Below are 20,278 nucleotides of genomic sequence, written 5' to 3'. Positions count from 1 at the left end.
CCAACAAATAAATAAATAACAATAACAAAACAAAACCCTAAACCTACCCCCTGCCCCACACATTTCTGCTCATGCCACTGCAGCCGTTCGCATGCACAGTCGCTGTGCACGTCTGTGTTCACAACTGCCTGCAGCCATGCCAACTACCTCTGCTCGCACCAATGCCACAAACCCTACTTGCACTCTCTCATGCTTCAAAGAAAACGCTCAACCCAGCCTCAGTAGCAGTGATGGGGGCATCGTCGAAAGCAATCGAGCATGTCCCTCTTGCTAAGCATCCCACGACTTGATGCAGGTAATCACATACAAGGTGATGCGCACTCTAGATTGTGGATCATCAACACCTTGGTCTCTAGTGTCTCTTTGCGCAACCAGGTTTCGGACCTTCGTTATGTGTCTCTTCCAGCCCCGAGAACTGCCACCACGGGTGATAATATTAGAGGAGCATGGGCAGCGCTGGGTGTTTTGGCAGAGAAAGGAGCAGTGATCCAACTCGTGGATCCTCAAGCTATCTGAGCTAACGGTGTAGACATCATTGAGCACATGCTAGAACCAGGCTATGTGCTAGGAGAAGTTACATCGCTAGAAACGAAGAAGCTAGGATTAGGGGCACCCAAGACCACTACCGTTACAGCAATGTCGAATGCACCAGCAAGTTTAGAAGGACCACTGCCAGGATCAGACACATCACATGTGTTGAGCACACACCAAGCACAAACCTCCACCCTTTGTGTTTTTTTTCACTTTATTTGAGAAAAAATTTGTGTTTTGTTTTTCACTTTGTGTGTATCCTGAGATCTATACACCATGTTGATATATGTATCTAGATCAAGAGAGAGTGTAGTGTTGAATAACATGATATACATACATTATAGTTGTAGAGGTCACATAGTGGTAGTATTCTAATGTGCTTAGGCTATGGACTACCATTAGATGAATCCACCAAGTGATCCATCTTCTATAAGAGATCTTTGACCAAACTGTTTACAATGTTTAAGGCCTTCTTACCATAAGTTACATGGATCGATTGCTTGATTCTACATCGGCGGGTGAATAGAAAAGGCCTTCCCATTTATCAGGCAATCCCTTTGCATTTGCACTTAGTTATGCAGCTCAACAATTTCTTGTCCTCAATGTGAATGATTAGTTTGCAAATATGACTCTTGTCTTTCACATGAATGTTGGGCACATCTACTCCCCCCACCTCCCTGAAATAGGACATATGGTCCCATGAGATGTAGTGTACTTTCTTCTTTACTTTGGTCTACAAAGGAAGTTTCAAATTAGCTTTTCCACTCTAACCAATTGGTTCTTGCTAAGGGGTTGATGAAAGCAACGGAGACTCCACCTACTGTAAGAATTTTGGAGTTCAAATAAACAAGTTCCTAAAACCAAAGCATTGTTTTGTGGATATATCTACTCCAATGGGTAGGCCAATAGGTTTACCCACTTGAATAGTGTTGATCCACTTAAAGGTGTACTTTTGGGACCACTCCCCTACTTCTCCTCTACGGGAATAAAAGGGCCTTAACTTTGTGCAAGCTACTTGCATTTTGCCTTATGTAATGCAAAATCATTGCATCCCCAAAAGAAGATGATAAATACATAGAAGGTAGCTAGAAGAAAATCAAATGCTTTGCATGTATTTGTCGTCTATTACATACTCTCCATCCATGCATGGTGTATTTATATGCCTTGATCTCTAAATAGCGCTAGTTTGGTAACCTCATATGGCATAAAAGTTTCCTTTTTAAGGATGACACAATTTTCTTAAACAATGCATGCAAATGTCCTTTAAATCTTATAACATACCTTACTAATGGGACATGGTAAATTATTGGCACACAAGAAAAAGGTAAATAAATATTCTTACTTCCTCTAATAAAAGGGAAAAGGAGAGGAAGGTCACATCACATAATGGATAATAGATTTCAAGTCTATAAGCCAAATTTTGGCTAAAGAAAATATAGAGTCTCTATTATTTGCAAAGGTGTTTAGAAAATAAAAGAGAACCCACCATGCAAGAGTGTCATCAACAACCAAAAGAAAAAAAAACTAATAGACCTATAACTAGATTAACTATTTAAATAATCATATTATATTCAAGACACATAGAAAGGAGTAGGTATAAAGTGATAAATCTAGGATAAAGACCATGGGTAATTGTTAGAGCTTGATTCTGTACAACTAGGCTGATTGGGAAGTGTAACTTAGTCTTACCCCTTTCATTTAACAATATTGAATACATCTCCTTTAGTTTTTTAAGTATTTAAACTCTCATTCAAAGAGTAACTAATGCTAAGGCATTCCCATGATAGGCTAGAAATATATCTCTAAAAAGATAAAATTTCTTTACACAATGATCTAGCTGAAGTACATGATTTGGTTTAGAGGTTAGAGATACTTTAGAGCTCTTGTAGGACATCATCTTTATTGGGAGGAGAAATTGCATAGCTTGGTTATTGAAGCCCTTCATAGACATGTGCAAGCAACCTGGGTGTAGGGATGGTAGCTAATGGGGAGGCCATCTTGACAGTCAATCCAAACGTCTCAGAAATATCAACTTGTGTGAGAGACTCTGGAAGTTCCCAATCAAAACCTTGTACTAGGCTTGCCAACATGATGTGGATGTTCACCAAACCTAGTGTCAATGCAGGACACTTTCTTCTACCCGATCCAAAAGGCAATAATTGGAAGTGATGGCCATTCGGTTTCACTTGACTACAACTCCCTTCCAAAAACCTCTTTGGTTGAAATTGTACAGGGTTCTCCCATACATCAGCATTTCTTCCTATTGCCCATATGTTTATGAATGTATGGGTCTTGGGTGGTATCATGTACTCATATATTTGACACGATTGACTTGATTCACGTGGTAGCAGTGTTACAACTGGATGTAATCGCATAGTCTCTTTGACAACTGCATTCAAGTAAGGTAGGTTATGGATATCTGTCTCTTGGACAAGGCGTGTTTTTCCCACTACACTATCAAGCTCCTCTTGTAATGCCTTTAAGGTGGTCGGGTTAGCAAGGAGCTTTGCAAGTGCCCACTCGACAGTGATCGAGGATGTGTCTATTCCTCCTGTGAACATATCCTGCATCAAAATGCATTCATTTAGAGAGTGAGAGTGTCATTTGCATCTTCATGATACTCTAACAGCCTTAGCAATTAGTAAATGTGGGGAATTAATAGATCATCTATTATTTAGAAAGGAAAAAAGAAACAATTCTAGGCCTAACCCATACATCCTCTAAATTTAAAAAATACTTTCTTTACCATTAGCACCGCCTCGATATTAGTATCATTGATATCCGTGACTGACAGCAGCACGTCTAACAAATCCTCAGGAGAGCCAGTACTGCCCTCCTCCTCCCCTTCCTTTGCTTTTCTGTCGCGCCGACGGTCCACCACCTCTTGCAAGACGCGGCTCATCCGTTGTCCCACGCTCTTCATGCGCCTTTCATAGCCTTGAAGGTCCAGACAACCCAAGATAGGGATGAAGTCCCTCAGGTTGAACACGCCAAGAAGGTGCATGATCTCGTTGCTAAGGTCCACGATGTTAAGCGAAGGGTCGGCCTGAGAGGTAGGGGCTAGCTCGGATACGTGCTTCCCGACCGCCATCTTGGAGATGATGTTATTGGATGCAGCGAGCAGCTTTGGGCGTATGTGCACCACCTGGGCGCTTTCCGCACGCACAGAACGCAAGAGGGCATGAACCTCCTCTACCCGGATGGGCCTGAAAGATTCCACGCGCTTGTTGCTAAAGAGGTCTGTGGCACAGAGCTGGCGCATGAACCTCCAGTATGGGCTCTGCGGGCTGAAGCCGATGTCGGAACATAACTAACTGCTGCTCTGCTGTCATCAGGAACCACTACATCCATGAGATCCCAAAATTGTGGGGACCCCAAAATTTATTATTTATTAATTTTTCTCATAAATGTAATTTATTGATGAAAAACTCCATGTTAGTACATTTGTATATCAAAAATATCATTTTCTACTTAAAAAAATGAATTTGTGTCAAACCTCCAACAACAAACCTCCAACAGCAAAGTTTTAATAGTCTCTCTCACTCACTCTCTCTCTCTCTCTCTCTCTCTCTCTCTCTCTCTCTCCTGTCTCTCCCTCTGAGGATCTCTCCACTTTAGCTTCTTCCTCTGCTTAGCTATGGAGCCTTTGTTGAAAGCTGTGTGTGTGGCCCCTTGTGAAGCTAGAAAACGAAAGGTTGATTTACATATTCGTATTCGTGAAGAGTATGGCAGCTCTAAAAAAACCCATCCTACTGATGCAAAATCTGTCCAAGCTCATAGGATAGCGAAGGAGAAAAATGTAGGCTGATGGGCATATCTATCCAATTGACCCTCCACGATTTATCAACTTTTATGCAATTTGTTGGTGAAGGCGATCTTGGCTTGTTACTGTAGAAGATTGACTACAAGTGGAGCTTGGCAAACCCATATTCTCCAATCTCAATTGCAAGCATCACAATTCAAAATTTTACAATGTCAAGAAGGACTTAAAAGATCATCTAATAAAATGAAAGAGATCCTCGTCGCAGAGAATGTGGAGAAGGATGCAAAGATTCAAACGCTAGAGGAACTTATCAAATGACTCAAAGCAATGCCAAATGGTGCTCGTTCGTGAACACAAAAAGACATTGGCTGGTATAGAATCTCTTACGTTTAAAGGTGGAGCATGGAAGAAAAGGATTTGTACAACAAAGTAAGTAACATAAACTTTCATTATGCACTCAATGATTTAAACAAAATAGTCATGATTTGTGTTCTGCCAGGAACTTTCTGCAAGAGGTGTGTGGTTCTAACGAAGAGGGATGGAAGGATTTGGTCAAAACCATTCTGAATACCAAGGATCTTCTCTCAATTATTATTGACCCTCATCGTCCTAAAATATGCCAAGCTGTTGTCAGCAATGTGGTAAGCGAGGTTACCACCTCCATCGATTCTTCATTAATTCAACATGCTTGTGATGCGGTTGGAATCAGCATGAAAGGGTACCAAGCAATCCATCAGGTTGTAAAAGATGCATTTCTAAGACAAGGAATCACTAGCACTTTATTTCCTACACTCAAGGTAATTTACTATGTCAAGGGTATCAATAATGATGATGTGCAGCGAGCTATAGGATAGTTTTATCACATTGAGGGCATAAAAACATTAGACACAGGGTCGAGTAGAAAGAAAATCAAGACGACAAGTACATAATTTCACTATGATGTTTACAATAATATGTTTGTTCATATTGAGAGAATACAACAAGCTATGGTGAAGTTCTATAGTCTTTCACCACCAGAAGGTGAGAACTTACAATTGCTACTATTCATGTTTTTCAGTAGAAAATGAAGATAATTATTTTGTTTTGAATATTTTAAATTATCATTTATTTACAGTTTTGGGGAGCACACTTTCATTTGTGCTCAACCTAGATGAGTGCCAAATTGTGAAAGATCAGAAGCTGGAATGTATGAACATTATGCTCATGAATGAGGCCATGATATGTGCATGGGAAAGGACTACCAAACCAAGTTTTAGTGTGTAATCTGAGAAAGAGGTCTGGTGGCTTGGTGCATTCGAGGTACTGAAGGAGACACATGAGGTATTGACATGGATGTTTGAAAGGACTCCCTGGATAACAGATGTTTGACATGGATGTTTGAAAGGACTCCCTGGATAACAGATGTAATCAAAAAGCAAATTGATGTAGATGTAGAAAACATAGGAAAGTTCAAGGTGGATTGGCATCTTGGAGGAGATTTGAAGACAATTAAATGCATGATGGGTTGTGCTCAAGGCACGACATCAAGATGGCCTTGTCCATACTGCAATGCTCAGATTGATATTCCTAGGCAGAAAAAGGCAAATGGTCCTTGAAAGGTCCCAAGCAAAGAAAGGGAAAAAGCAACAGGAAGATGTAGTAGATCCAGCCAAGTCAAGTGATAATGAAGACGAGGAACAACCAAATGCAAGATGGGTGGAAGGTGTCATGTCTCCTGATACGCTAGGAGTACTAAACAGGAATTCAAATTAGAGCCCCATCATTAATTTTCCACTAAAGAATATTCACTTTTGCACACTTTATGTATTCATGAGAATCTTCGATCAATTGCTTTAGTGCCATATCGATTATGCATTCACAAGAGAGGAAAGTTGCAGCCCTTGGTAAATTAGAGTATCTTTTGAATTCTCTGGGCTGCCATGGCGGAAACATGAAAATTGAAGTGAATAAGTAAGCCTGTGGTATGTCATAGAGAATTCAAAGAAGAATTGGGGACTCTGGAGAGACCTGTGTGCAATCACCACAAATGTAGATTGTCCAATGCCAATTCTTGTAAATATGCACAAACACCTTTGGATAAATTTCAATAACATGGTTTGCATTATGAATCAAAATAGCACAAGTGTCTAAGAACGAGCATCATTCCAACAACATATCGTAGAATTCACCAAGGTGCTTGGGGAGAGAGTAAAGTAACACACTATATGGTAAGTTATACAATTAAAAAATAAACTGGTATTTTAACCTAAACTTTTTCTAATTAAATTCTATTGTCATGTGTATAGCACATAGTTTATGCGCATGGTACGTATTTCATGAACAAGTAGGGATCGTTCAACATGTGGAGATAGAGAAATCACATTTTAAAGCAAGAGGGGTTTATTTCAAAAATACAAGGCATGGAGGTGGAGCTTCTACATGAGGAACACGTACAAACTATCTACAAGAGATGCTCAATTAGTTTTATCGCTGGAAGGGTATTGGTTAAGGAGCGGGCCAAACAATCAAAGCTTGCACAAGAGGCATGCAAGGCTGCAAAAAGTCAAAGCTTGCACAAGAGGCATGCAAGGCTGCAAAAATTCATGCTCGGCTCGAATGGTTGCAGATCAATGCTCCCCATAGGCATGGTGCTTGGCATGCATGAATGAGGAGACAAGGGAGGCGTTGGGTTGTGCATGCACCATCACAAATCTAAATGTAATAAGGCTAAGAAAATAAGTTTAGTTAGGTTTTTTTTTGCCCTTAAAAGAAACTATTAATAGTTCCTTCTTTCACTTCATTTTCATTTCACATTTTTAGAGAGCTTGAGCTCAAGATCTATGTAGGCACCCACGTAAGGACACCAGCACATCACCACGTTAGCACAATAGGCATAGTCGTACATGGATATGGCACGCACCACCGAGTGTTACCATGCCTTCACAAGACACAATCCAAGGCACCCAACGACCACATACTAGCAACACCATGGAAGAGAGTGACCCCTTGGATTCTCGGACACGCCCAATGGGATCACTAGAGTGTAACCCTCCTCCCACAGCAACACCAACACACACACATGCATGCCCTTCTAGTGGGAGCAAGCGCGTGAAGAAGACCCCACAATGCAGCCACTCCAAAGATCAAGACAGAGAGGGCGATGATGAGCAGTTCGAGTGGGTTGGTGAAAACATTCCTACATTACACACCACCATAGGTGGTAAGACCCTACTACTAAGACAAGGTCCCCTACCTACCCGGGAGGAACTTGATACATAGGTACCACAGCAGCAAGAGGAGGAGGATTCAAACTATGAGATAGACCAAGGGGAGGTTCTCGCAACAAGTGCGCGCAAGCGTAGAAAGGTTAAGCTCTTCAAGCCAAGGAAAGTTGATCTTGAAGGTTATCCTATTCTTTCATTGGTTTGAATTTTTCCTTAATTTTGACATTTAATTGTTGGTTGAAGGTATTCTAGTTGCCCCCTCCCACCAAGGGTTGGATGAGGGCTTCAATGTCTATTAGTACATTTCCTCTCTCTTTGTTAGTATGAGACTGCCAATAATGTAGGAGATGAGGTGATTTATTGACAGGTGTAGAAAAACTTTTCAACATTGAATTCAAAATCGCAACAAAATGCCATTTGCAACAAGAGACTTAAAAACTGAAGGTGTAATTTTAGTTAGTATTTCTTAGTTTATTAAATTATTTTTTTGTTGTTTACATGAGGTTGCCTTTGGGTTAAATGTCTATCTTTACAGGTTTTGTTTGGATTGAACAAATGTTGGTATAGCAGCATTAGATATATATGTTGGTAGAGAGAAACATAGAAATAAATGATATAGTGATCCGCATATCTCTCAAGTATGGAAGCTATCTTTTTGCAAATTTTATTGTAGTTTTTTTTTGAAGAAAATATCACTGACCAAAGATAAGTGTTAACTCATGCAGACACACCAATCAAGATCCATGGAAATGAGCACGATGCATACATCATGCCCACAACTATGCTAGCCAAGTGGCAACACAAACAACCATTTTTCGACCAGCACAGAGGATCCTCAAGAAATAGCCCAATCACTCCTTGAGCACACTCTGCCCAATAACAAGAGAAGGAAGCTCAATATTGTAAGAAAGCTTTTGTAAAGATGATGTATAACTTCTTATTGAATACAATACAGTTTTTGCAAACTTATTTTCATTAAGTGTATCATTGTTTTTTCTAGTTTGTACCATCAATTTTTTTGTAAATGCATCAGAAATGACCCTGGGGGCCTGGGGAAGTAGTGCCAGAACAGTGCAAATTTTAAGCCTGCACCGCTGCTACTGTAGAGTCCAAATTTGCACTATTTTGGCGCAGCTTCCATAGCCCTTCAGGAGCAATTCTGATGCATTGGTGGATGATAAATAATGTATTTTTACACATGATGCGATCGATTCTCCAAGGGGTAATATGACACTATCAGAGCCCAAAATACATTCTCATCTCTTGTGTTAGGCAGTACAAGCTCTTCCACCTTCTCCCTAGGTCTTCTCACATTACTGGAAGAGGCCATGGTGGTAAGAAAAGAGACGAAGGAAAAAGAAAAGGTTGTTTTACAAAAATAGAGTGGAGAGGAGAGAAAGTTTTGGGTTTTCAATGCAGCAATGGAAAGCTTAAAAGAGGGTTGGAGTTTGAGAATATGCTTTGTGAACCTAGAGTAGACTAAAGAGGGATAGTGTTTCTGCACAGCAATGGAGAGAGAGGGAGATTGAGAGAGAGAGAGATGGAGATTGAGAGGGAGGGAGCTTGAGAAGGAGGGAGAGCTTGAGAGGGATGGAGTTTCTGCAGTAATGGAGAGCTTAGAAAAGGAAGAAAGAGGGAGAGGGAGCTTGAGACTAAGGAAGCTTGAGAAGGAGGGAGAGCTTGAGAGGTATGGAATTTTTGCAGCAATGAAAATGAGCTTTCCAAACCTAGAGTATGTTGGGGGGGAAGTTGGAGAGGGAAAACACACTTTTGGGAAAAAAATAAAAAATTTTCAATTTTTAGGGTTTTTAATCTACGCGATTCTAGGTGGGGGGGACCTCTAAGTTTGGGCCCAGGAGGTAGGGGGACAAGAGTAGTAATTAGGCCCCATTAGAAAACCAAAGCCTAGGCCCCCTAGGGTCAAAGAAGTAAAAAATGTGCACCCAGCCCTCTTCCTATTGGTTCATCCAAGAGGCCCTCTTTGGGTCCAAAAAATTCCTAATGGCTAGAATGTAAAAGACTGACTTAGCAATTATGCAGTGTTCACATGGAGTGGTACGACTATAGATCCGAGATAGTGTGTGATTAAAGCTAATGCAGATGGTGGTGTGCTTGATCTTAGAGGCTAGGTGGTGCCTAGGTAGACTCTATGTATTGGTAGTAATAAATGAGGCTCTAATACCATGCTAAAATTATGGGGAAGAGGAAATGCAACACAACGACCAGTAATCAGATTGAATGAACAAGTTGAAACCAAATCAACACTGTTTATATTATTGAATCAGATATGATACAATAAATGATAAATTCTAACTCTACTATGAAAGGGTTAATCCCCAAAACCCTATCCTAGTACGAAAGAGCTCAATTAGCTTAGATCTAACAATTCATATCGTGCAGTGAGTGTTAGGATTAGGCTACACATGCAACATGTGGCTTTTGCTCACTATCTTATTCATTGTCAGTTATAATGATCTAGCGAGATGTCATCATTCATCAATGGAGACGAGATCCAGGTAAATGAACAACTCATCACCGATGGTAGACAAGTCATGATCAAGGTTTCATCTTCATTGATGTAATCAGGTAGGTGTGACCACTACAATAGATTGAGGGTCTAGTAGTGAAAATAGAAATGCTTGTATAACTACAAGGCACGAAGATGTCAGGCCTAGAAACAATGCTATTTTTGCTACAATGGGATTGCTACTCGAGTGAAATTTCACTACTATTTTTGCTACTGAAGAGGCATGTGGCATAGAGCTGGTGCATGAACCTCCAGTATGGGCTTTACAGGTGGGTAGAAGCTGATGTCGGAGGAGCAGTTGAAGCAAACATGAACAACTGCAGCAGTTCATGGTGCCAAGAGGCGAAAGCTTGCACTACAAGGGAATGATGGTGTATCAACACCTGAAGAAGGCATGGTAAATACCACAAATTTCAGTATGCATGTTGGGATACCCCCGGTACATATATGCCGGTAATGAAGTCGGTATAGGCATTGGTATACGTGTTGGTAAAAGTATAGTTTCATTGCAGATGCAGGCGCTCATACCGGCATTTATATCGGTGTCTTGTGTAAGAAATTATTTTTGGGCAGAATGGTGTAGCGAGCTGCCTGCAGAGATTGGCTACACCATTTTGCTTGTTGGTAACAGTACTTGTCCAACTATACTCAAAATTGAGAGAAAACCTGCATTTTGTATTAATTACATGCCAATGTTGATCCAAGGCATGGATAACAACACTTTGTATGCCCTAGACCATCATATGTACATGTAAGAATGGCACCCTAAAATGTGTGTAACAAAGTAATATCATTTACATGAAAGTGTTAATCCAAATCATGGATAGCAACATGACAAAAAATCATGTTTACAACCCTTATGTAAACCTCGCTAGCACCACACTACTCGTCGCTCGCCAAGGTGAGGGCTGAGGCATATTCGATATCAACTCATGCATAAGAAGAAATTAGTATTCAATGCAAACATGCCAATACAAATGAATATATGTATGCAAGTAGTAGTAGGATGCTTACCACATTTGTTGCCGCTCTCCAATTCATAGTCGGACTCCAAATGCTAAAGCAATGCTTGTGTGCCAAACTTGTAGCCATATCTCTCCTCCTATAGAATTGGAGTATGGCCTACCATGCTCTCCTACATCAACCAACCAACACAAGGTTTAGGGCATGCAACTAATGCACATCATAGACAATTAATAAAAGAGATTTGTAAAAAAACCTACAAAGTACTCGTAGGATTCACTACCGAGGTGTGAAGAGCCAAAAATCTCCATCAGAGCTTGTGTGGCTTCCCTCTACTGGCTGTACATGTCAGGCATGTCTCTATACTCGTCCTAGATCATTTGCCATTCCTCCTCATTGAGCCAAGTAGGTTTTGGCTTCCCCTTGTCACATAGCATCCCGCACCTTGGATCTACATGATGCCATGGTTTTAACCATGACACTGTTGATCCATTGATTGGCACTACATCACTTGCAAGAGTGTACTCGCTCTTGATGTGCTCAACTATGAAGTTTTTCTTATCTTTATCCAGGGAATCCCACTTCTTCATCACTTCATGCACAAATTGAATTTGAAGAGCTGTGAATGTGCCCTTTCATCTCCTTCCATACGTCATCCATGACCATGACTCCATTGTGCACATGATACACTTTCTTTGCGGATGTCATGCAAGGAGCGTAAGAACTCCTAGGTGTGCATGGTGTACTAGAGCTAAGGAGATAGGTGGGCACTCACATGTAGGAGACACTGCATCTGTGCCACCACTCCTAGAATAACCATCACAACCACACCCACCACTACTACGTCTGCTGCATAGTCGAGCGATGACCAGGGGTGCATGCTTGTGTAAGCGAGGGAGTGGGGATTGGTGTGGCTACAGTGGTGGTGGATGGATTGGAGGAGGGGCCACCCCCCCAAGTAGTGCTATGCCATGGCTCTCTGCTCGGGGGTAGCTTGTGAGATGAACTCAAAGAACTACTCTGGGCTAAGAGCCTATGGTGTAGGCATGGCAGAGGTGTGTTGTGGTGTGTCCAAGGGGCTATAATCAAAGAGGGTATCGACCATGATCCTACGCATATACACAAAGTTAGAGTTTGTCATAATGTGTATATCATGCTTGCATAGAGCTAGATGCAAGAAGCATGCATAAAGCTTAATGCATGTATAGAGCTAGATGCATTAAGCATGTATGCAAGAAGCATGCAAAGAGCTAGATGCATTAAGCATGTTTGCAAGAAGCATGCATAGAGCTAGATACATAGAGCTTAATGCAAGAAGCATGCATGCATTAAGCTCTATGCATAGAGCTAGATGCAAGAGCTCTATGCATAAAACTAGATGCATAGAGCTCTTTGCATGCATTAAGCTCTATGTATAGAGCTAGATGGAAGAAGCATGCATAAAGCTAGATGCAAGAGCCGGCATAGAGCTAGATGCAAGAAGCATGCATAGAGATAGATGCAAGAGCCAGCATAGAGCTAGATGCAAGAGCCAGCATAGAGCTCTTTGCATGCATTAAGCTCTATGTATAGAGCTAGAAGCATGCATAGAGATAGATGCAAGAGCCAGCATAGAGCTAGATGCAAGAAGCATGCATAGAGATAGATGCAAGAAACATACATAGAGATAGCTGCATATAGAGCTAGATGTAAGAGCCTACATAGAGCTAGATGCAAGAAGCATGCATAGAGATAGATGCAAGAGCCGGCATAGAGCTAGATGCAAGAAGCATGCATAGAGATAGATGCAAGAAACATACATAGAGATAGCTGCATATAGAGCTAGATGTAAGAGCCTACATAGAGCTAGATGCAAGAGTCTGCATAGAGCTTAATGCATGCAAGAGCTAGATGCAAGAGTCTGCATAGAGCTTAATGCATGCAAGAGCTAGATGCATTAAGCATGTATGCAAGAAGCATACATGTATTAAATTCTATGCATCTAGCTTAATGCAAGAAGCATGCATAGAGGTAAACCTAAGCTTGCATAGAGGTAAACCTAAGCTTGAATAGAAGGCTTACATAGAGGTAAACCTAAGCAAAATCTTGTAAGGCTATGCATAAAGCTTGTATAGAGGTAAACCTAAGTAAGAGCTTGCAAGGCTCTGCATAGAGCTTGCAAGAAGCCTATGCATAGATCTTGCAAGAAGCCTATGCAAGCTCTATGCATAAGCTTCATGCAAGCTTGCAAGAAGCCTATGCATAGCCATTGTCAGAAGCATATGCAAGTGCTATGCATAAGCTTCATGCAAGCTTGTAAGAAGCCTATGCATAGATCTTGCACGAAGTCTATGCAAGCTCTATGCATGAGCTTCTTGCATAATCTCTATACAAGGAAAAAAGCCTATAAATAGGCTTTATCTACCCACCTCTCCATCTCGGGGGCCTCTTCTATACAAGTAAAAAAAGAGAAAAAACAACATAAGTAGCAAGGGTTTATGGTCCATACCTGGAAGTGAAGAGATTGTGTAAAGAGCTTGACATGCAAATACACACAACACAAGCAAAACCAACAAGTGTAAATCAAACCATAATAGAGTTGGGGATCGTAAAGGAAACAAAGGCCCTTGATTTTGACCCCATTACCTTGAATAGTGAGAGAAGGAGAAGAAGAAAAAAACCTGCAAAACAAAACAAACACATACAAATACACACACACAAATTAGTAAATCCATGGCAATAAGGAGGGAAACATGAAAAAGGAGGGGGTGAGGAATCTTCACCTCTGAATCCAACACAATACTTCAAGAAATAAGAAAAATGGTCGTACAATAGAGTTCTATAATTTTTACGGGCGTCGATATAGATGGTAGTATAGGCGTCAGTATAAACGCCCCGATAATAATTAAAATCATTTTTGGCAAGTATATTGGCAATTATACTGGCGCACTAATACTGGCACAGTTACCGATGCCCATAATTTTTCAACTGACCCAAAAATGGTCAAAAATTGACCAAACTGATCTGGAAAATTCTAGAATCAGTTGGCTTGGTTAGGAGCTCACTTTTTCCTATAAATAGAAGCCTTCCCCTTTGTTGAATCTTAATAGTGTTTTTACTCATAATTCATTAGTTTTTTGACCTTCCCTCTTCTAAAGATTGGTGGCCACTCTTGTTTCAAACAAGAGTAGAACCCTCAAACCATCAAGCCAAAGGAAAGCTCTCAAATTCCTTTGTAAGTTGGAGATTCTTCTCTTTTCTATTCATTTTATGGTTTTTTTATGATTTTTATCTTTTCTAAATTGAATGTGATGTTATGCCTCATTGAGAAAAGGCATTCCCCTCTCTTCTTTAGTAAATCCAACCATTCTTATCCTAGATGAATGATTAATGGATAAAATCAAGTTTTTCATAATGTTTCTCTTTCATAAAGGAAAGCTCTCAAATTCCTTTGTAAGTTGGAGATTCTTCTCTTTTCTATTCATTTTATGGTTTTTTATTATTTTTGTCTTCTCTAAATTGAATGTGATGTTATGCCTCATTGAAAAAAGGCATTCCCCTCTCTTCTTTAGTAAATCCATCCATTCTTATCCTAGATGAATGATTAATGGATAAAATCAAGTTTTTCATAATGTTTCTCTTTGATAAAGTAGAAAATGTTTACATTAGAATGATTTAAATACTCTTGGTGAACTTCTAAATAATTATAGAGAGTTAAAAATTGAAAAATGGTCAGCCATACAAAGAAGGTTATGGCAAAAAATTTTTAAAATTGTGAAAAATAAGTTTTAATTTTTTTATTCAAAAAAAGTAATTCCCATCATATATGTATTCTTAAAGTGTTATTTTTCATCCTAGGTATAGAAAAATGCTTACTAAAAATATTTTATAAAAAGAAAGTGTTACTTTCTTTAGAATTAAATTCTTTGTATAGAAGAAAGCTTATTGAAATTTTATTTTGATCATAAAAGAATGATTTTTATCATAAATAATTTTTATAAATTAACATATGCATAAAAGATTATTTTTTATATTAAAAGTGTGATTTTCATCATAAATGATTTTTATGCATAAATGGATGCGTAGAAGATATTTTTTATTAAAAGATTGATTTTCATCATAAATGATTTGTATGCATAAACATATGCATAAAAGATATTTTTTTAATATTAAAAGTGTGATTTTCATCACAAATGATTTTTATGCATAAATGGATGCATAAAAGAAATTCTTTTATATTAAAAGAGTGATTTTCATCATAAATGATTTGTATTCATAGAAGGTATTTTTTTATTAAAAGTGTGATTTTTATCATAAATGATTTTTATGCATAAAAGAAATTCTTTTATTTTAAAAGAGTGATTTTCATCATAAATGATTTGTATGCATAAACATATGCATAAAAGATATTTTTTTATATTAAAAGTGTGATTTAATAAACATATGCATAAAAGATATTTTTTTATATTAAAAGTGTGATTTTCATCATAAATGATTTTTATGCATAAACATATGCATAAAAGATATTTTTTTATATTAAAAGTGTGATTTTCATCATAAATGATTTTTATGCAGCATAAATGGATGCATAAAAGAAATTCTTTTATATTAAAAGTGTGATTTTCATCATAAATGATTTTTATGCATAAATGGATGCATAAAAGATATTTTTTAATGTTAAAAGTGTGATTTTCATCATAAATGATTTTTATGCATAAAAGATATTTTTTAATGTTAAAAGTGTGATTTTCATCATCATTGATTTGTATGCATAAATATATGCATAAAAGATTTTTTTCATATTAAAAGTGTGATTTTCATTATAAATAATTTTTATGCATAATTGGATGCATAAAAGAAATTCTTTTATATTAAAAGAGCATTTTTTCATCATAAATGATTTGTATATTGCATAAACATATGCATAAAATATATTTTTTTATATTAAAAGTGTGATTTTTATCATAAATAATTTTTATGCATAAATGGGTGCATACAAGATATTTTTTAAATATTAAAAGTGTGATTTTTATCATAAATGATTTTTATGCATAAACATATGCATAAAAGAAATTCTTTTATATTAAAAGAGCGATTTTCATCATAAATGATTTGCATGCATAAACATATGCATAAAAGAAATTCTTTCATGTTAAAAGAGTGATTTTCATCATAAATGCTTTTTATGATGATAAAAGTGTGACTTTCATCAGAATTGGATTTTATGCATAATTAGATGCATATAGAATCTTTATAATTAAATAAGGATTTTCTTTAATCCTCTGGTAATTTTCGTAAAAATTAGAAAAATCAATAAGTAGATAATATGTGAGGAAATTCTACCGTTTCATATTCACTAAGATGGGAATGAGAAAATTCAAATAAACTATTGAAGTCGGAGATCGAGATAAATGATTATTTTATTCCTCCTAGGAATTCATGATTAGTTTAGAAATCTATAAGAAAATATTCAATGAACAAAATTTAGAAAAAGAGAAATGGAAATATTGCCTTTCAAGAAAGATAGTTTAAGAAGCACCTTTCCAGACCCAAAACTCTGATTCAGACTATTGACCAAGACCTAATTCCTTCGTCAGTTTCAATCAATGACGATGTGTCCAGTTCAAGAAAAATACACTCAAAACACCCACCAAATCCAAAACTAAGTTAAGACTTTTGATTTTGATCTAAGGATCAAGTTAACAAAATTTGAGGAATTCTGTCTGGAATTCAGACTTGGATCTAGAAGTATTGGGATACGGATTTAGATTTATTCATGGTATTCAAACAAAACCAAAATTGTAAACTTGCATAGAAACTCTCTTTTCTTAAAGGATTGTCTTACGCTAGAATGCTGGAGGGAGCATTTGGCATATATGTTTATCTAAGGGAAGTTCGGTTGTGGCGGGGAGTGTTCAAGGGGCAGCTCACGCGGCGAAAACCTACCCAGGTCTTGACCAGCCTGAATATGGTGAAAAATGATGTGCTTTCGGTACAATGAGTATAGCTCCACTTCTTTCTCTTAATCTATTTTAAATTATTAATGAATTCAAGGTTCTTGGCTTAGGTGAAGTAGAGTAACAATGCATTAAACATTGTTAAGTTTCAACAAAGGGGAAGGCCTCTATTTATAGGAAAAAGTGAGCTCCTAACCAAACAAACTGATTCTAGAATTTTCCAACTCAGTTTGGTCAATTTTTGACCATTTTTAGGTTAGTTAAGCTAACTTTTTTGCAACTAGACTTGAATCAAGAGAGAGGAGAGATGAAATATCCCAATTTTCATGAGTTTAAAACTCATTCAAGCATGTGAAATATGCACCTCCTTTAAAGAACTCCCCTTCCTTACATATGTGTCAAAATGGAATCATTATTCCCAAAATATCTCATATTTTTAATATTGCTCATAGTTTTTTACTAATAAACCTTGTACATTTTCAACTCTTCATCTTATGTGAGTATTTACTCATTTTTGGATACCCAAAATATCTCATGTTTTTAATATTGCTCATAGTTTTTTACTAATAAACCTTGTACATTTTCAACTCTTCATCTTATGTGAGCATTTACTCATTTTTGGGTATCTTCTTTTACAAATTAGATTTATCTCCTCCCTACACATGGATTGATGCTATTGGCCCATAGGAACCTTAATTGGACCATAATCCAAAAATTTCTGAAAATCTAGACCCTTAGGCTAAGGTCCTTTATACCCATTTCCAATAAATTCTAATTGCACATTGGAAAGTTCTTTTTGAATTTCTGTTTCAGGGGAACTTATTTTAATAAGATGAGATAATTTTCTATCCAAAAATATTAAAAATCTAAATATTCTCTCTCTAGGTTAAAACAGTTAGAAACAAGGTCTTTATATTTCTGAAGAGGGATTGATTACAGGGGAATATGCTGGACATCAAAAAGGGGCTGGGGGAGGAATCCTACAGGCCGCTTCCTTGGCCCCTCATCCACCGTACCGGAAGCTCACCATTTTAATCGCACCGAGGCTAGTCAAGACCTCGGCCGACCTTGCTACGCGAGACGTCCTTCATTGACTCTCCATCAGCAGTTGCAACTTTATCAGTTAGGTCTCCACGACCTTAATCACAAGACGGTCAAAATGCTTTCCCAGCATTCTTGACATAAAACAGTCATTTACAAACAGCATTTACAAACAGTTTACAAATACAGTTTCTATATTAACTCTCATTTTTCCACATTATCCCTCATCAATCCACATTACTTATTCCACATTCCATTTATATGTGTATTCATCCCATCACATCATTTTCCATCTCATCACTTCAGATTCCTTCACATCACATATCATATATTCACATCCATACATATATCCACATCCACATGCACATTCACATCCATATATCCACATCTACATCCATACATCTATTTTCACATCCACATCTACATGCACATTCATGCATCCTCATCCATACATGCACATTCACATCCATACATCCACATCTATATGCGTACATTCACATCTACATGCATACATCCACATCTCTATGCATACATCCACATCCACATTCACATTCACCTCCATACATCTACATCTACATGCATACATCCACCTCCACATTCACATCCACATTTATACATCGACATCTACATGCATACATCCACCTCCACATTTACATCCACATCTATACATCTACATCTACATGCATACATCCACATCTCCAATCACATCCACATCTATACATCTACATCTACATGCATACATCCACATCTCCATGCATACATCCACATCCACATTCACACTCACATCCATACATCTACGTCTACATGCATACATCCACCTCCACATTCACATCCACATCTATACATCTACATCTACATGCATACATCCACATCTCCATTCACATCCACATCTATACATCTACATCTACATGCATACATCCACATCTCCAATCACATCCAAATCTATACATCTACATCTACATGCATACATCCACATCTCCATGCATACATCCACATCCACATTCACACTCATATCCATACATCTACATCTACATGCAAACATCCACATCTCCATGCATAATAAAATTCTTTTGATTAATCTAGGATGATAGTTCCTAGAATATGGTAGGAAATCCTCTTTTCATGCTTTGAATGAAATTATTCTATGTGTATATTTTTATAAAATTTTACCGTAGCTCCGCTACTATAACTAATAAATCTCAATTATTTTAAAAGATAGGTTATCTTTAAGGGAATGATTAGAATGATCCCTAATTGGATCATTAATCCTTAATGGATTAAATAAAAATTAATCATAAACTAAAAGCATAGATTAAAAAAAACTATTAATTTATTCTCAAGCATAGATTAATTTTGGATTAAGAAAAAGCTTTATGAAAATCTTCATTTGGATTGAGAATGGGTCATGAGAGTATGACCATTTCTTAAGTGAGAGAGAGAAAAAACCATTAGAATTAAATATAAATGGAAATTTATGTAATTCTTTACTATCATTAATTAATTAACTTCAATAGCATTTCAAAAACCATACCAATTAAGCTTCTCAAGCTTGAGAGGGGTTGAGAAGAGAGAATCATTGAGAAATTATAGAAAAGATCAAAATTCACTATACTTACCTTATAATTTGCTTGATTCTTTGTTCACGGTAGAGACCCCCAACCAATCAATTGGCTTAGTATGTTGATGGAGCCACCAATGGGGATTTAAGAAAGAGAGAAGTGTCAAAAACTAGTGAATTATTAAAGAATTCACAGTTCTTGGCTTAGAAACACCATATTAGTGAATTTGGGAATTTCCCAATTCCCATTTTTGAATACTTAAAAAAGGGGACATGGATAACATGTTTGTAAGTTTCTCAAAACCCTATCATATGACCTATCGTTGGAAAGCGCTTGAAAAATGGAATCTAAAGAGCTATAAAGCGCTCATTTTGGATTAGTGGTATTCAAGTTATGGTTAATCCAAACTTTTGACCACGTGTCCTAAACTTGTGGGAAATTCCCATATTCCCTAATATGGTGTTTTAGGTGGAGTAGAGTAACAATGAATAAGACACTATATTTTTTTCAACAAGGGAAGGCTTCTATTTATAGGAAAAATTGAGCTCCTAACCAAACAAACTGATTCTAGAATTTTCCAAGTCAGTTTGGTTGAATTTGGACTAGATTTGGACCTAGTTTGGTTACTTTTTGATTCGGTTTGGTTCCATTTTGATTTGGTTTGGTTCAAGAGAGATGAGAGATAAAAATATCACATTATTTTTGAGTTTAAAACTCATTCAAGTATGTGAAATATGCACCTCCTTTAAAGAACT

At 37.5% G+C, this 20,278-nt stretch overlaps 1 protein-coding gene across 1 annotated transcript; it reads right to left on the bottom strand.

Annotated features, from left to right (window-relative positions):
* Nucleotides 1-2,315: 2,315 nt before the first annotated feature.
* LOC147607993 (cytochrome P450 93A2-like) lies at nucleotides 2,316-3,829 on the bottom strand. The gene is made up of 2 exons (XM_086790044.1): nucleotides 3,278-3,829; nucleotides 2,316-3,095 (listed from the first exon to the last, which is right to left on the bottom strand). Exons 1-2 carry the CDS (start codon nucleotides 3,791-3,793, stop codon nucleotides 2,460-2,462), a joined length of 1,152 nt encoding a protein of 383 aa, XP_086646170.1. The 5' UTR covers nucleotides 3,794-3,829; the 3' UTR covers nucleotides 2,316-2,459.
* Nucleotides 3,830-20,278: the final 16,449 nt, after the last annotated feature.

The sequence above is a fragment of the Cibotium barometz genome, chromosome 54, assembly GCF_041138505.1.
Source record: "Cibotium barometz isolate CiBa-2024 chromosome 54, ASM4113850v1, whole genome shotgun sequence".
Taxonomy (NCBI): Eukaryota; Viridiplantae; Streptophyta; class Polypodiopsida; order Cyatheales; family Cibotiaceae; genus Cibotium; species Cibotium barometz.
The sequence above is the reverse complement of the archived record's forward strand: the minus strand, read 5'-3'. Positions and strand labels throughout refer to the sequence as shown.